We start from the raw sequence: 17,655 nt of genomic DNA, 5'->3' as shown, positions 1-17,655 counted from the left end.
TTCTAAACCACAATTAACATTTTATAATGGGAAACAAATACTTTTTTCTTCCTAAGTCATCTGATAATTATGGTAATTAACAGTATATTAATGAATATATATGTAAAATGTTATTGGAATCCTAAAAAAGATTTAAAAAATATAAATGCTTTAAGCACAGGACACAAAATATCACGGCATATGGTCTTGTAGTAGGTGCATCATAACTCCTGCATTCCTTCAACAGGTGTTTCAGTTCTGATATGTGTTAGCAAATGTAGATTTTATAGTAACTGTAGTACTTGGGACACACAGAGTCTCTACCCTCATGGGGCTTTTACTTAGTCATAAATACTGACAAATAAATAATTACCAATATCATTTGGTCACCTTTGTACTGGATTAATGAGTTGTGTACCTGTTGAAGAAAGCCTCGTAAGAATACATGAAAGAATTTAGATAAACAGTGTTACTAGTTAATTTTGCTCATTGTTCTTGAGAAAATTCTGGCTTGCAAATGTATTTGTAAAATCACAGCAGAGTTTAATTGTCACAGTTGGTAGTATAAACTGGGTGTTATTTTTTTGTTTGTTTTTTTTTCAGATGGACAGTTTTCTTGGCTAACTAGTTTCTGTTTATTAAGTTTTACAAGGTGAATTTCGTCATAAAACCCAAAATTTCCTTTCTGTTTTAGACACGTTTTCACTTATAAATCTAAGTGAGAATTGGCAGAAGTGAGTTGTACTTCTTAAAAAAACTATCTTAAAGGGAGGAATTGTTTTGCAGTGGTTAGAAAGCTAGGAATTCACATTCCATAATTTAATTCTTGGCACTCCAATTCCATATATGACCTTTCAGGAGCCATTTAATCTTAGTCTGATTCAATTTATCCAGTATAAAATCTATAAACATGGGTGGTTTGAATACAAAGTAGAGACTGATGACCTTTTTGTGTACTCATTGAAATACATTGATCTGCATTGCTTTTGCCATACAGTGAAAAAATACCTTATGGTTTAAATTAGACGTTCCAAATCTTAAAGTTCTTTCTAAGAATCAGTTTTGTGCATGCGAATTTATTGAACTGATGTAGTTTTGGTAAATGTAGAAGAGTCAAATTATAGCTTGGTCACTTTTTTTTTTTTTTTTTTTTCTTTTTTTTTGGTGTTAGTAGCTATACTTTTTCAGCTTGGTTTCCAGTGCTTTTCACTGGCACCAATATAGAAGAAATTTGGAAAATAAAGAGTAGGTATCTTTGTCATCCTGACCCTTGAGAATAGCAAGTAAAATGCAGTCAAGCAATTTATTTTGTCCCCCATCCCCACCCCAAACATCAAGTTTTCCTTGCCAGGCACCTGATATGCTGTGTTAGAAGTAGAATTGGGGAGAGAAGGGTTGTGGAACAAAAGTTCCTCTCGGAAGACCCTTTATTTATACCTCATTTGTTAGTATCTACAAAGCAATTTGAGCCTTAGGATACAATTTCTTAATTTTGGATCCATGGACTCAGGTTTTGAAGATTTGTAGATGGGCTTTGAAATCTAAAAACCCTCTGGAATTGTATGTAAAGGGCGTGTGTACATTTTTTTGAGTAGGCAGTCAGTAGGCTTTATTAGTTTCTTCAAATAGTCTTACTCAAAATAGCTTAAGGTCTTTGGGGAAACTAGGTTTTGGGGATATATAGGCTTAGAACACATATTTGCCAGTATCTTTTTAAATTCTTGCTGAGATGCTAAGCACCTCTTTTGGAAAGAGCCAAACACATACTTATTCTAAAAGTGATAAACATGACTTTAATGGGTAGCTATTGAGAACTATTAAATTTTCTTAGTTGATCCTGAAGTATTTCTGGATACATATACCTTTGATATCTGTTACAGGCTTCATAGACCACTGGGCAATATTAAGATATTTGCTGGTAAAAACAACTGCTAAATTAATGATAGAAAACTTCAAAGATTGTTAAAAGTGGTGTTGAAAGGCAAAGTAATTACACTAAGAAAATTAAATGTCAAATACTCATTTTAATTTTTTGTTTTTGAAGGAAGCTATTTTGATTAGAGAGCTAGTGGTACTCTATTAAGGCTACAGTTTTTGGAAGTAGACCAAGATACATATACTCTCTGGGGTCTGTAAAATGGAATATCACTTACTACATAGGATTGTTATGATATTTAAACACAGAAATTTATATCAAGAATATGGCATGGTGTTGGTATGCAGAGATCTCCCCCTACAATGATAATGTATTGAATTAATAGTGATGAACAAATACAATTCTGTCTTATCCTGTTATTACATTTGCCGCTTTCATTTTTATGTGATAGTACTATAAATTTTATAAAAGTACATGTAGTATTGGATTTGGTTGAGAGAAAATAGATAAATTTCTAATGGCATAGTTGTTTGAAAGGATTAACTCAAGTTGAAGTTTTAACTGTGTCTGTATTATACTAATATTGTTCTTTATGCAAACATTAAAATCGATTATCTCCATTTTCCCTAGAGGAAAATTTGCTGTGGTTAGACAGTGTATATCAAAATCTACTGGCCAAGAATATGCTGCAAAATTTCTAAAAAAGAGAAGAAGAGGGCAGGATTGTCGAGCAGAGATTCTACATGAAATTGCCGTACTTGAATTGGCGAAGTCTTGTCCTCATGTAATTAATCTTCATGAAGTCTATGAAAATGCCACTGAAATTATTTTGGTACTGGAATAGTAAGTATACACTTTAATAAATTTAAATAAATTTATTGTACTTATTTTAAATGGTGGATAAGGTGACTTGAAATATCAAGAATAGGAGTGATAAAAGTGTGACAAGAACTTGTAAAGATCTCTGTTGATAAAATACTAGAAGGACATACTGTATATTCGAATATTCTCATTCATACACAAAAACTAAACAGCAGACACACATGGGGCGCCTGGGTGGCTCAGTTGGTTAAGTGTCTGCCTTCAGCTCAGGTCATGATCCCAGGGTCTTGGGATCAAGCCCTGCGTCAGGCTCCCCTGCTCAGCAGGGGAGTCTGCTTCTCCCTCTCCCTCTGCCCTGCTTGTGCTCTGTCTCTCTCACAAATAAATAAATAAAATCTTTAAAAAAACAAGCAAACAAAAAACAGCTCACACACAAAAACACTGAATGACAACACAACATTTGGGGGATATTGTACGATAAGTAAATTTTCATTGCTTTATAGTATAGAAAGTTGATGAGTTTTTGTGCGAAACTATCTGATGGATAAATAGAATTGAAATCATTTACATATTTTGTCCATCTACTTGAAAAATACATCCAAGGTGGCTTGTTTTAACAAAGCAGCGGCTTGTCTACAACTCACTACTTCTGGTTTCTGCTAACTTCTGCAGTTTGCTTCTTGTGTTATCTGTTCTTTCCCTCCTCTTAGCTCCTCCTGATTTTCCATTTTGCATAGCTCTACCTACATCCCTCTTTTATGGGAAAAATGGCAATCCTACAAAAGACTTTGGTTAGCTTGCCAAACTGAAAAAGAAGAGACAGTCTGGTTGGCTGGCATTCATAATATTTGTTTGATTTTTTTTTTTTATTTAAACAAACAACCCTTAGGATACTTTTCCTGGTTATAAAAGTAAAATTTATGTATTGTGTTAAATTTAGAGGATGTAGAAGATAGAAATCATATGCAAATTGTGGTTACTCTTATGGCATATTCCTGTAGTTTAAGATTATTCTTATTTTTTAAAATAAAATTGTGAGTTTGGGAGTACTCTATTGTAACTCTTTTTTTCACTTAAGAATATATTATGTGCATTTTTATAGGTATGATATAATGTTTCTAAAGATGAATTTTAATTTAGGAAGGACTTTCCAAATTGCCTTTAAAAATCTGGGTATGAAGCCCCAGATTCAGAAAGGCTAAATGTTTGCTAGGCTTGGAATTAAAATTTGTTGACTCATTATAATGATAATTAATATTTACTGAGTATTTACCATGTGTCAGACACTGTGATAAATATTTATATATCTGCTTTGATCTCTAAAACTTCTATTGTGTCCAATAATTTATATGGCCTATCTAATTTAATTCTTATAGCAATCCAGTGAAGCAGAAGCTATCACTATTCATCATGTATCATTGTATTACAGTAAAGGAAACAGAGGCAACATTTTGTCCTAATTTATGCAGCTAGTTAGCAGCAGAGCCAGAGTGGAATCCAGGCAGTCTTGAATTTCAGGAGGGACCCCTGTAAGCAGTCTGCTATCTTACCTCATACATCCCAGGCACCTGAGAGAGCTTTACATTCTTTTTCTTAGCTTTTCTTATATTTTTTTGAATTTTTGAATTAGTGGAGAGTTCTGGCTAGTTGAATTAAATTTAGTGAATGTGTGCTACATGGACTGAATTTTGTATTGGCCGAAAGGAGAAGACCGCATGTATGAGCAGCTCAAGTCAGTCCCTGGGTTCTTGAAAACCATCCTTCCTCCATGTTCTAATCCTTCAGTCATTCTGCTCCATCTCACTTTTATACCTGGATGTTCATATCTTAATAGGGGATATAAATCCATATTTTGTACAGTTTTCTTATATTTCAAATTATTTGATGTTTCTTATCAAATAATTCTTGTTGAGCAAAAACTCGTTCTAAGAACCTAAGCATCATCCCTTCATTTTATTTGCTTATGATTACATTAGTAATATTATCTGAAGTGTCTTTGCAGGAATATTTAGACCACTTTCTGTTTTAAGAGGGTTTGTTTTATTCAAACTAAATAGTGTAACCAGAAAGGGAAGGGGGTAAGGATGTCACTGGCAGCCTGGCCTGGGAAGTCTCTCTTCCCTCAGGAGACTGAGCAGGGCTGTGACAAGTAAATATCTGACCTGCAGACCACCAAGGGTAATCTGTATATAACGATTCATTAAGATTAATTTATTTTTTTGTAGGTGAACATGAATTTCTAATATTGTCTTCCTATATGTTATTTTCAAGTTCAGTTCTGAAACGATAAATTTTATAGCAAACTAACCTTTTAATACTGAAATTGTCTTTACTGTCATACCTTGAGACAGGTACAAGTTTTTTATGAATTTTCTTAGAGTTTCAGGAGTTGGGGGAATTTGAAGTGTAAGTATAATTGGAGTTTTCACAAGTATCCCTTACCAGCTGTGCCATACAGTCTTCTCTGGAATATGGTAAAGTGCAAGGCAGCAAATCTCTGCAGCCTCTCACTGGCACAGATTGGTGGAGACGGCTCAGTTACCAGTTCCGTCTGCGATGTGAAGGGCCAGTGCTGTAACTTACAGGGTAGGGCTCAAACTGACCGCCATTACCATTTCTTCTTACACCTCCTAATACACATGACATGCTTCTCCTCTTGTCAGTCAGTGAGACTTCTGAGTTTCAGTTTCAGCCACTCTGAAGAATGACTGTCTATTCCATCATTCATTCATTCATTCATTCATTCAACAGACTTTTACTGAACACCTTCTACATGCCAGACACTCTCCTGTTTTACCACGTAGAACATGCTTTACTTGAGATATTCTTAAACATACCTTATAAATTTATTGAGTGACCTCCTAGATTTTTTTTGCATTTTTTAGATTTCATCCTCAGGGGAAAAAAAAATCTGTTGAATTCAGTGATTTTTATTCAGTTTTACAGATGGGAAAAGCCAAGTAAGTGACTGATCCTAAGTTTTATTGCTGGTAAATAGCAGATTTGGGATTTATATTTATATTATTTGATTCTAAACTTAGGGACTTTTTTCTGTGCCTTTGTCAATATTCTTTAGATTTTCAATTCTTTTAAAAAAATAATAAAAGATTTGTGAAGCTGCAATACAGGGTATTGGTTAAGACTGCAGATTTTCTTTTTTATTTTTTTCAGTGTTCCAAAATTTATTGTTTATGCACCACACCCAGTGCTCCATGCACCACACCCAGGCTCACCTACCCCACTACGCTCCTCCCCTCCAAAACCCTCAGTTTGTTTCTCAGAGTCCACAGTGTCTCATGGTTTGTCTCCCAAGAATGCAGATTTTCACCCATATCATACAGCTTTAGACTCTAGTTGCCCATTTACCATGTGACCTTGTACAAGTAGCTTAACTTCTTTGTACTTGTTCCTTCATCAGTAAAATGGGAGTAATAACTAACTACCCCACATGGTTGTCATGAGAATCAAGAGATGCTATTTATCTCTCTATAAGCGAATAAGATGAAGAGCCCGAGCTGAGTTCATAGTGTTAGCTGTTATTTTTATTGCATCATTAAAGCAGTCATAATATTACTGAATTATAGAGCAATTCAATTTTATTATCTATACAAGTATTGGTACTCAAAATTTAAAATATTCTTGTCATTTACTTTCTTCCTTAAAGATCTCTCCCGCCGTCCTTTCCCCCAATTTCTTAAGTGTATGTATCTATACAAAGAGACTAAAGTTCCGATAGCTTTGTCTTTTACATAACAGTTATACAGTATTTAAAAGTCATTTTTAGGTCAATGATTTTTCAAGTTTCTATTATTTGAATTTTATTTCAGTGCTGCAGGTGGAGAAATCTTCAACTTGTGTTTACCTGAGCTGGCTGAAATGGTTTCTGAGAATGACATTATCAGACTCATTAAACAAATACTTGAAGGAGTTTCTTATCTACATCAGAATAACATTGTACACCTTGACTTAAAGGTAATGTAACATATGATTCTGAATAACACAACGTCTTTGCTCCTTCTGCTCTCGGGACGCGGAACTGCAAGCTGGGCTGGCTCGGGAACCACGGCCGGGTCGCGCCGCTCTGTACCGCGGTGCTGCTCTTCGTTTACCCGTGGGCTGCGCCGACTGAAGTTTGTACTGGCAGAGAGGAGGAGAGCTTATGTGTGAGCAGCACAGAGTAATCACTGTGTTCTCCATGTTCCAGTCCTTCAGTCATTCCGTTCCAGCTCACTCTTCCACCCCGGCTTTCTCATCCTGTCAAACAGGCCGCCTCTAAATACTCGAGTGGGCCTTTCATCTCTGAAGATAACCTCCTGCTAGTCCTTGTTTCTTTGCTCCCTGATGGCCTTTATCTTTAGCTCGAGACTTTTAGTCTTTTGGCTCTTTTTTTCTTTTTGCCCCAAGACCATTCAGGCCACTTACTCCTCAAGCCCTGAAATACCACTTAAACTTACTGTTATATTATTATCCTTTCTCCATATCCTTCCTCCTCAGCCATCCAAAATTTCCGTCAATCTGTGTCTCATTTTTTGAACATTGGACTCTTCTCTTTCTATACACTTTCCCTGTTGCATGATCCTTTGTCCTTTACTATCACTTTCACAGTAATGATGATTTCCAGTTCTCCTACCTGTAGCCAAGACCACTTTCATAAACTGCAGATAGATGCCATTGGGATATCTTATAGAAACTTTAAAATGTACATATGTCAAATAAGACTTTTTATCTTAACCCATTTTCAAAAGAAAAAGAAAATCTGTTCATCTGTTTTGGTTACCCCCCCGCCCCCCCCCCCCCATTGAGGAAAGGTAGTATTTACCTTAGACCTTACAGGACAAACAGGAGCATGTTTTTTTTTCTAAGGAGAGTTTTTTCTAAGGAGGATTTTTGAGGAAAAATCCCTCCCATTGAGGAAAGGTAGTATTTACCTTAGACCTTACAGGACAAACAGGAGCATGTTTTTTTCTAAGGAGAGTTTTTTCTAAGGAGGATTTTTTCCTAAGAAGAGACCAGTCACATGTATTACATAATATCACATAGCACTTGTAGTCAGGGATGGCAAATAAACTTGGCTTTATATATCCTAAAGCCTGTGGTTGACAACAGTAGACCTAATTACCCTCGCCTCATCTCTTTTAATGTGTCTGTGACTTAATAATAAACAAGCATGGGGTTTTCCCGAAGTCAGACTTCCGATTCTTCTCACAGACTTTGGGAGCAGCACCTCGGCAGCTATATGGTTTATGACGGTGGCAGGGAATTTTGTAATAGACCGCAGTCCATTGCTTTATAAAGCAAAGTCACATCATTCTGAGAACTATGTAGCCGAAGCCTTCCATACTTCCATATCTCTTATTGTCTGAGCTAAAAACCTGGCAACAGTCAGATCCAGAACCATCATACTATACTGGACCATTTTCTGTTTCCAGAAATGTATAGATTTTTTATTCCTTCACCTTCTTTCATGCTGTTTCCTAGAGCGCCTTTCTAACTGACATGCTCCTATTTATCCTGTAAGGTCTAACTTAACTATCATCTCTACAGGAAAAGCTTCTTAGACTTTATAACAGGCAGAATTAAGAAGTCTTGTCTTTATTACGGAGTATATCTCATAGTCAGTTAATCAATCCAAATATTCATCTAACTTCTTTTTTGTCTAAACTAATAATCCTCTGAGTGTATTTTTAGCTTTATTTATCATTCGAGTATGAAGCTTTTCCTAAATAAGTAGTGGTGAATGACTCAATGAAATGTGTAATAACTAAACAATTTACCTTCGATCTAAGACTAGTATTCTTTTATTGTTGTATATTACTTACCATTTTTTATTGTGCTTTATTTAGCCACAGAATATATTATTGAGCAGCATATACCCTCTTGGAGATATAAAAATTGTAGATTTTGGAATGTCTCGAAAAATAGGGAATGCTTGTGAACTCCGGGAAATCATGGGAACACCAGAATACTTAGGTAAGAATTTCTTTTTATTTTCTACACCATTTTGAAATTTATCAACTAAATGAGACCTCTATGAAACTAAATTTTAGAGCATGTAATTCCAGGATATATTTAGTTCAGGTATTTTAATGCATTGAAATTGGGTTATGACACATTCAAATGAACTTTAGCGTGCATAGGATTATTTAGACATTCACAGTGATTCACAGGACATTGGACATATCAATTCAAAGGTTAATGTTTGTGTGTAAAGGCTTAGTACATAAAGAAGAATGGATGAAGGGGAAATTAGGGAACAGGAGAAAAAGAAAGAGGGGTAAACAGTCAGACGGTCCTTTATTTTATTTGAAGCCTGGCTGTTAGATGCTTTTCGTTTCTACTTCTGTCCTGGTCCCAACTCTGAAGCTGTTTACAACATACATTATCTTCAGTTTTGCAAGAATTGTTAACAGGACTGCTTATTATTTGTTGCTGCTGTGGTAAAAATGTGAGGTTTTGCCTAGCATTGTAAAAGGAGGATTTTGAAGAAAAAGATGCCCAAAAGAGCCCAATATTAGATAATCTAAGGATATTGTAATGTATCAATGAATTAGATCATGCAGACGAAAAAACTGAGTTCTGTAAAGCAGCACATAAAGTATTTTAAAGTATTTATAGTAATAATATTCTTGGGCTTTTTTGTTGTTGCTCTTATGACATTGATATCCCCATGAGAACATTGAAAAGATAAAACTAAACAGAACAGGTGCTTCTCAACAAGGCAAATGACTTTCCTGAAATGAAAAACCAAGCAAATTATTAACTTCTGAGTGCTAAGAGGGGCTATAGTGTCCTAGAATAAATGATTGTAATTCTAGATAACACAGCTCACAGAAGTATGTGTCAGGTTGTAGATTGTGTGACAGACAGAGACTGACAAATATATATGCCTCCAAGTCTTTATTAATAAAAATGTTAGGTTTTAGGAAACGATTTCTCTTTGGAGAAATTATGAAACCATGCTGTGAGACAAGAAAGTTAGTATTCAAGCACAAATTCTAGTTTGGACTCGACTATTTTGGAATTTGTGATAATGTTTACAAAATATAGAAAATTTATTTTGCACTTAGAAAGCTGGCAGGGAAGGAAAAGATGGGAAATTAATTGCATAGGAATTTAGGTTTTTGATAGTTTAAGAGGAATATTTGATCTACTTGAAAATTTAAAGCACTTCTAGGAAGCATAATTTGCTCATTATGTTATTATAGATACATATGATTTTCTTTATCCTGAAAAGAAAAACTTAAATTAGTATGATAAAATAACATTAACTCTTAACATAGAGTAATAAAACTAAAATTTTTAAAACAATTCTAGTGTCTAAAATTTTACTTCTTCCTAATTGTTTTTCCTAAGATTGATCTTAATGATTAAAAAAGAAACCTACATAGCTAGCTACTGGTTACTCCAAAAGGGTTATTGTACCATTTGACGATATAATTTTCTCAACATTAGATATGTTTAAATGTCTAATCACAGGATAATTAATTGTATGCTAAATTTCTATTAATTTGATATTAATAGTTCTTTAAAATTAAAACCAGTTTTAATTTATTATAAAATGGTTTTCAGGTTTTTAAATTTGAATTTTATTTTTTGCTTCAGCTCCAGAAATCCTGAACTATGATCCTATTACTACAGCAACAGATATGTGGTAAGGTTTCGCTAGTTACCTAAATGTTTTTGTTATACATTGCTTAATATATATTTTAGGGTTCTTTGATTCCAAATGAAAATAATAAGGTTTTCTGTAAAAGGTTGTTTTCAAGTATCATTAGTATGCCACAAGAAGACATTTATCTGTCCATTCATTTTAAGTAATACTTGGGCTGTGAGCCAAAGGTACAGAAATAAATAGGAAAAATCCCTTTCCTGAAGGAGTAAAAAAAACCAAAGTAGTTGCAGGACTGTGCAGCATGTTCTGTAATAAGGTAATGAGCATAAAGGAGACAACGGACCAGCCCCACATGGAAAATATCTGATCTAGGTCTAGAAGAACTAGGAAGGTATTTGCTATGCAGAAAACTGAGGTTGTGTTCATGCAAAAGTTTAGTTTTATGAGATGATATCTCTAGGGTATTGTGAATTTTTGTGGCAAGTGAAATGATACTTTGAATATCAGATATCATAGGGAGTAAAACTAGAATTCCTCCTGGAACTTCAGGTGAGACCACAGTGGGGGCTGACTCCCCAGGCCAAGTGGAAGAGTTTAGACTTACTCCCTGTGTTCCATGTAACTTGTCAAGGAAAGACCGTCCTTGGCTAAATAAGTGGAAAACACGTACTGTATGTATTTTTTTTCTGGCTCCTGAGCACCAGACTTGTCATTAATATATTTAAGGCCCTGAAAAGTTTTGCAAAGAAAAAAAAAATCTGCTTGCCCAAATTTGTGCTTTGCCAAACTTGCTGACTCTATTTGCACAGAACTCCTGTTTATGTCTCACAGATCATTACTGTGTCATCGATACCTTTTAGGAAATGCTGCCCTTCAAGCACCTTTGTGTTCTCAGTAACAGGTGTCTGAATGAAGGGCAGACTATAGATACCATGATATGTATTTAATACACTGTATTTATAATTATGTAACACAACATGCATTCTCCCCATGTTCTTTTTCTGTGACACAGACTTTGAGATACCAGTTATTTTAGTTTTAATAATATAGAAAGTTTGAAAAGCAATTTAAGTCTATAGATTAACTGTAGAAGTTTTGAAGAATATGTTAACTATCAATTTTTCTTTATGTAAATATTTTCATATTAACATGCATTCTAAGGTCCCCTCTTGTCCCTTATTTCCTTTTCAGGAATATTGGCATAATAGCATATATGTTGTTAACCCATACATCTCCATTTGTGGGAGAAGATAATCAAGAAACGTACCTCAATATTTCTCAAGTTAATGTAGATTATTCAGAAGAAACTTTTTCATCAGTTTCACAGCTGGCCACAGACTTCATCCAGAGGCTTTTAGTAAAAAATCCAGAGTAAGTTATAACATTAATTTGTTTAAGTACTGTTGCAGAATGAATATATGTGTAATAACATAATAGAGTTATTACAAGTGTGCTGTCAAGTTTCAGATAAAATGGGAAGAAAGGTGGTGTAAGAGATCATTAGAACAAATCAGTAACTTCAAACATAAAAAATATGTAAAACATGTAACTGGAAATTCTGGAGTAAAGAGAAGATTTGTGTTATTTCTCTCTCAACGTGCTACTAAACCCTGAAGTTCCCTAAAATAATTAAAAGTAGGTTTACAATACACATGGCTGGCTTTGTTGTGAATAATTTGTAGACAAGTAATTATAGTTATTTGGTAAGTATTAGTTACCGATTGTCAAATCTTTAAAGGTCAGAGATGCTTTTTGACCACCTGCAAAAAAAGGGACTTGAAACTGTGACTTAGGACTCTTAACTCTCTCATTGGCAACCTCAGAGCAGGAAGAGAAAAAACTGACCTCCCTTTTCTTTACTCAGATCTGCCCCATTTACTTTATTTTTTTAATTTTTTAAATCTTTTTATTGTGTTATGTTAGTCACCATAATCATCCCTTTTTGATGCATTCCTTTTTGATGCAGTGATCCAAGATTAATTATTTATGTATAACACCGAGTGCTCCCTGGCCTGGCTAAAAAGTTAACACAGAAGCTGGGATATCGTGCCTTGGGCTCTGATCCTGGTTTTGTTACTTGTCAGGTCTTTTATCTCTAACAATTACTTAATTGCCTGGGGGACTCAGTTTCTTATCTGTTTAAGAAAAAAACTCGGGTTTGTTAATTATTTTGTTGGCATAATGCAAGTTCAAACAAATTCTCACTGGCCATTTTTTGGACACGAATGCTTATTTAGTATTTGTAGTAAAAATATTGTTTGCTTCTGATTATATGCAGTTTTAAGCAGTTTTCACTTTCATTTATAGTTTCTAAAATTTCTAAAATGAACACATTCATTTTCTTATAATAAAAAAGGAACATAATTTCTAAAATGAGCACATTAATTTTTTTGTAATCAGAAAACAATGAAATTAAAATGATCATAAAAAAATAAGTTACGGGAAGCCTGGGAGGCTCAGTCAGTTAAGCATCTGCCTTTGGCTCGGGTCATGATCCAGGATCAAGTCTTGCATCTGGTGGGAGCCTGCTTCTCCTTCCGCTTCCTGCTCCCCCTGCTTGTGTGCTCTCTCTCTAACTGACAAATAAATAAAGTCTTTAAAAAAATGAAGGTAAAGCCTCAGGAAGCATATGTTCTCATGGAATTGGTGGTTGTGTTAAGGTTGGAGTTCTAGATAGTTTCTGAACTTTTGACATACTGTGATATTTAACCATATTATTTTCAAGAGAGAAAACAAAATGTAAAAATTCAACATATTCGGTAAACATCATTCAAGAGCAGCCTTTATTTTCAAGACTTAACTGTATTGTTTTTAAGAGCACAATAATAATAGATTATATATTATATATGTTTTCTTTCAGAGTTTTGTATACTCAAGAGATTTTATAATTTTACTAATTTTTATTTGTGAGGCTAGCATATGTTCTCAAGCTTTTTGATTAGTCTCATCCATAAGCTCCATGATATAATGAATTTTTCAGCTGATGTCAATATTAAAGAAACTCTAGGTACTCCAGTCTTTGTATTGTTATTCCCGTCTGTACTATGAGTATGTGTTATTTTCATAATAAATTAAAAAATTAAGTCTATAGTGTATCAAACTGCAGCCATTTCTAACTTGATATTTTAGTTCTAAATTTTCACTTGATGCTTTCTTTCAAAGGAAAAGACCAACAGCAGAAATCTGCCTGTCTCATTCTTGGCTACAGCAATGGGACTTTGGAAACTTATTTCACCCTGAAGAAACTTCCAGTTCCTCTCAAAGTCAAGATCATTCAGTAAGGTCCTCTGAAGACAAAACTTCTAAATCCTCTTGTAATGGAACCTGTAGTGATCGAGAAGACAAAGAGAATATTCCAGAGGATAGCAGCATGGTTTCCAAAAGATTTCGCTTTGATAACTCATTGCCTAATCCCCATGAACTTGTTTCAGATGTGCTGTGTTAGCACTTTTCTCTTTGAGTTATTTGGACTGAATTTGGAATTTGAAATCTACTGCAATGTGAGATTGTAGTTTGTAGCTTCATTTATGGCATGTTTATATTGTAAGTGCACTTTTGCATAGAGGAGTTTAGGGAAGTGTTTTGATGCTAAATTACTAGTAACCAGCATAATTTCATTTCCCGTTCTAAGATACTAACTCTGCAGAGAAGAAATATTTAAATATATGACAAAAAATAGAGTTGTGCGTGTGAGTCTACATGTTAATGAAATAATTCAAGTTCAAATGGGTCTATCAAAATGTTTTACAGATAAGGAAAACAGTGATTTGGGTTATATTATGGTTGAAATAAACTGAGCAAAATGAAGGCATCTGAATTTAATAGGTTCTCTAAGGTAAGTCCTATACCATGCCTCTATTGACAAAATTTTGTTAGGATAATAGTGTCAAGGTTAAGAAAAATATGTACTATTTTTAGAAGCTCAAGGGATTTTTACATATGAAAATATTTTAATCACAAATATTTTGAAACTGCCTATGATTTCCAGGATATATAGTCTGCTATATGAGACATGTCCTTTTAACCAGAGCAAAGAGGGAGTGAGAAACCTGATTAGGAACACTCTGTACAAGTTAAAGCAGAAAAAAGAGCAGCGTGGCATCATTTCTTGTTTTTGACTCAAACGTCTTTTGCCCTCTCTCAACATACTTCAGATTTAATAAGGTCTGAAAGATGGAGAATTAGATGGTATTCGAGTGTAGAGGATTTTCATATTCCAGAATTTCTGGGTAGAAGATACTTAAACAAAACTGACTGTCCTCTGTTTTGGTGGTCAAACATGTTTATTAAATTGAGTATAGAAAAAATGCTGCCTGATTTTGGCAACTTACAGAATTTTAGATGTTTTCTGAGTCTTAGGATATACGGCAGTCATTCAGAGTTCTAAAAGTATGTGTAAAAAAAAAAAAAAAAGTGGCAGCCCAGGAAGACTGTTAACTCAGGGCCAGAGTCCGTGACAGCAAGGTGGATGTGATCATAAAACCTGATGACATCGGAGTGCTCATGTAGAGTTCCAGCGAGCCATGAGACTCGGCAGAAGGCAATCTGCCAGGTGGCCTTTAATGGTCTTCTGCTGGGACCAGTGTTAGTGAGAGTCTAAGGACAGCAGAGTGGCTGATGACCGCTGTGCTAATAGAGGGAAATTTACTCCTTTTTTGGTTGTGTTTGAGGACTTTGCACCTGGTTACTATTAAAGATTCTGTTATATTATCATGTTAGGATAATTGTAACCTCATGCGCATGTTACTACATTAAAAGGGATTATATTTTGACCAAAAAGAAATTCTCGAGCTCCCCCTGCCCTCTGACTTATATAATATTCTAAACCTTTAACTTTCTGAAATTTGGTTAAGATTCCAAATAACTTGAAACTTTTTTTAAAGCCATTTGGTTAAATGGGTGACTTCCTTTTAAATCTTCAGCATTTCTTAAAGGAAAAGTTATTTCTACTTGTGTGTGCATATGTGTATATGTATAGGCTATGTATTTATGTATAGATGGATAAAATATAGTCTTTAGACAACTTTCTCTTAGAGAGTCTTTGCCTCTACTATGTTGTGTTCAACTCAGGTGCCAAAGGAGCTCTCTTCTTAAGGATATGTAAATATACATTTAAATTCCTTAAGAAATAGTTTGTTGGTTCAATAAACTAGCCATTGCAGAAGCTACATTGGGCTCTTGTATATCTAAAACTGATGAGTTTTTTCTAAATTTTTGATTATCCATTTCTTTGCCTTCCATATTAAGCTATTGCAGGTAAAGCTTGGTAAGCCATTGGTGAAAGGATTTTTATAAAAGATATTTTATTTTTAAATTTCTAGAGGAATTATGGCTTGGCAAAAATAAAAAATAAAGAAAAAAATAAAGAAATGTTTGCATTTTAAATTATAAGCTAATTCTTAAAAAAATATTTTATACCAGTTTTCTTTTAGTCTGAAGAATCTTAAAATAGTTCATATGTCAGCCCTTAGTTAACAGAATACACAAAGTTGTAAATTTCCATACCTTTTTACCTAATAATTTTTATTGTAAAAAAGTAACAAATAGTTGCACAAACAATATAAAAATTCATTTTTTTGTAAAAGTGAATTTTTAAATATTTTCACTGTTTGAAATATGAAAATTTAATGAGTATTTAGAGAGAAGTTGTTAACAAATGACTCAATTTCTTTTCTCCCAAGATTGGAAACAAATATATCTATCAAAAGTAGATGATCTATCTCATTAAAGTAGGAATCTTAGCCCCTGAGGTGAGCAGATGTCCTAACACTTAAACACATCTGAAAATTAATGTTAAATTGTGATGAGTTTATAAAGTTTAATAACTTTGCCTTTTGGTTACACAGGATTAAAAAATATAGATGACAGTTAAAATTGTCATTTTAATTTTTTTCTCCACAAAGTTAATTCTGAGCAGTAAACTTATAGTGGCACTTTAAAGACATAAGCAGTATGTGTTCTGCAGTCTATAATGAAATAAGGCACCTGTGTCAGAATGTATATCAATACATTGCTTCCTTTAAAGAAAGTCTTGTTATTAAAAAAAGTTAGCTGATTAATGATATAATTGATTGTCACTCTGGCACAAGTTCTTTTGTTTGCGATGAGTTGCTAATAGCTTGTGGACCATATTTAGAATGGCATTGCTCTAAGCAACATTTATAAATTGATATTTTATAACTGTTTACATTTCTTCTGTTTATTTTTGAATTTTCCATTTTTGTATCTGTCTTGGAAACTTGTCTTTATTCATTGTTGTATAAGCAACTGTACTTTAATTTCAAATTGTATTAAAATCAGGTTATCTGACTTCCCATTTGGAGAAATAGTATCAATTTATAATTTTATAAGAGTTTAGAGAATTTTAAATTCTTATTGGAAATTTTACACAAATTATAACTGCCCCCATCTTTCATTAAATAATCATGTTGCTTAAGAATATTGACTGACATTATTATGAATACCCCAGTTTAAAAAAAAAATCAACTTAATGATCCTTTTGGTTAAAAATTAAAAAGCATTTTTTTTGGTCTGTGATTGTCTTTTGCTTTAAAGTATTCTAAGTTTGTTTTTCTTAAAAGCACACCTCCTTGCCTGAAGGTACTAGCCTTGACACATGTCATTTTGAACTCCCTCTTTAGTACATATCTGTTTATTAGATCCTGTCTGTTAAAAAGCCTCATAAGTTTGAAAACAAGTCGATTCTGTGGTAATGCTAGATATTTTCAGAAAATGTCAGTAAATGGCAGTGTGTACTACATGTTGCATAAGGATGAATAAGGGATTTTTATTTACCTACAAATGAGTGAACTGTTTCTGCTGGGCTTTTTGTTTTTGTTTTTAGTTTAAATAAATTGAATTTTTAAAAAGATGAATAAGGGATTCTTTAAGAATTTATAATCTGATTATGGACTAATCAGTTCATATAACATACTGTAGTTATATCCTATAAAGTTCCCATAAACAGTGAATACTCAAACATTGTTAGAGGAAATACAGGGTTAAGTTCCTACAAGTTTCTGTTTATAACATTTTTGCCAACTAATCAATACATAACCTTGTTTTATGTAGCTTCTGTTTAAAGGAATCTTATTCAATATATATTATTGATTCATTAACATTAACCTCACACCAACAGCACCATAACTCATGCCTGAATGAAGCTTATCTAACAACACATCTTTTCTACATAAGGCACATTACAGCCCTGTGCGTAGGAACAGAATTACACAGCAATTAAAAATTATGATTTGGGGCTATTTTAAACAAAGAAATCACTAACAAAAAGCACAAAAATGCAGAAAATATGACATTAAATAGACCGCAAAATGGACATTTGTCTTACGGTATGAGAACCAAAACAAGA

The 17,655-nt window shown here is 33.7% G+C and overlaps 1 protein-coding gene across 4 annotated transcripts in view; it reads left to right on the top strand.

The window, feature by feature from the left end:
* Positions 1-16,821, top strand: part of STK17B (serine/threonine kinase 17b) — a 36,443-nt gene extending 19,622 nt beyond the window's left edge. For all 4 annotated transcript variants that reach the window (XM_044241202.1, XM_044241201.1, XM_044241203.1 and 1 more), the window contains exons 3-8: positions 2,486-2,698; positions 6,505-6,649; positions 8,521-8,647; positions 10,280-10,328; positions 11,481-11,660; positions 13,452-16,821. In XM_044241202.1, coding sequence (XP_044097137.1) covers positions 2,486-2,698; positions 6,505-6,649; positions 8,521-8,647; positions 10,280-10,328; positions 11,481-11,660; positions 13,452-13,734 — 997 coding nt within the window. In that variant the 3' untranslated portion in view covers positions 13,735-16,821. The remainder of the gene's footprint in view (positions 1-2,485; positions 2,699-6,504; positions 6,650-8,520; positions 8,648-10,279; positions 10,329-11,480; positions 11,661-13,451) is intronic.
* The last annotated feature ends 834 nt before the right edge of the window (positions 16,822-17,655 follow it).

Source organism: Neovison vison, chromosome 3, assembly GCF_020171115.1.
Source record: "Neovison vison isolate M4711 chromosome 3, ASM_NN_V1, whole genome shotgun sequence".
NCBI classification, from domain to species: domain Eukaryota; kingdom Metazoa; phylum Chordata; class Mammalia; order Carnivora; family Mustelidae; genus Neogale; species Neogale vison.
Note: the sequence above shows the minus strand (reverse complement) of the source record. Positions and strands in the feature narration are given on the sequence as shown.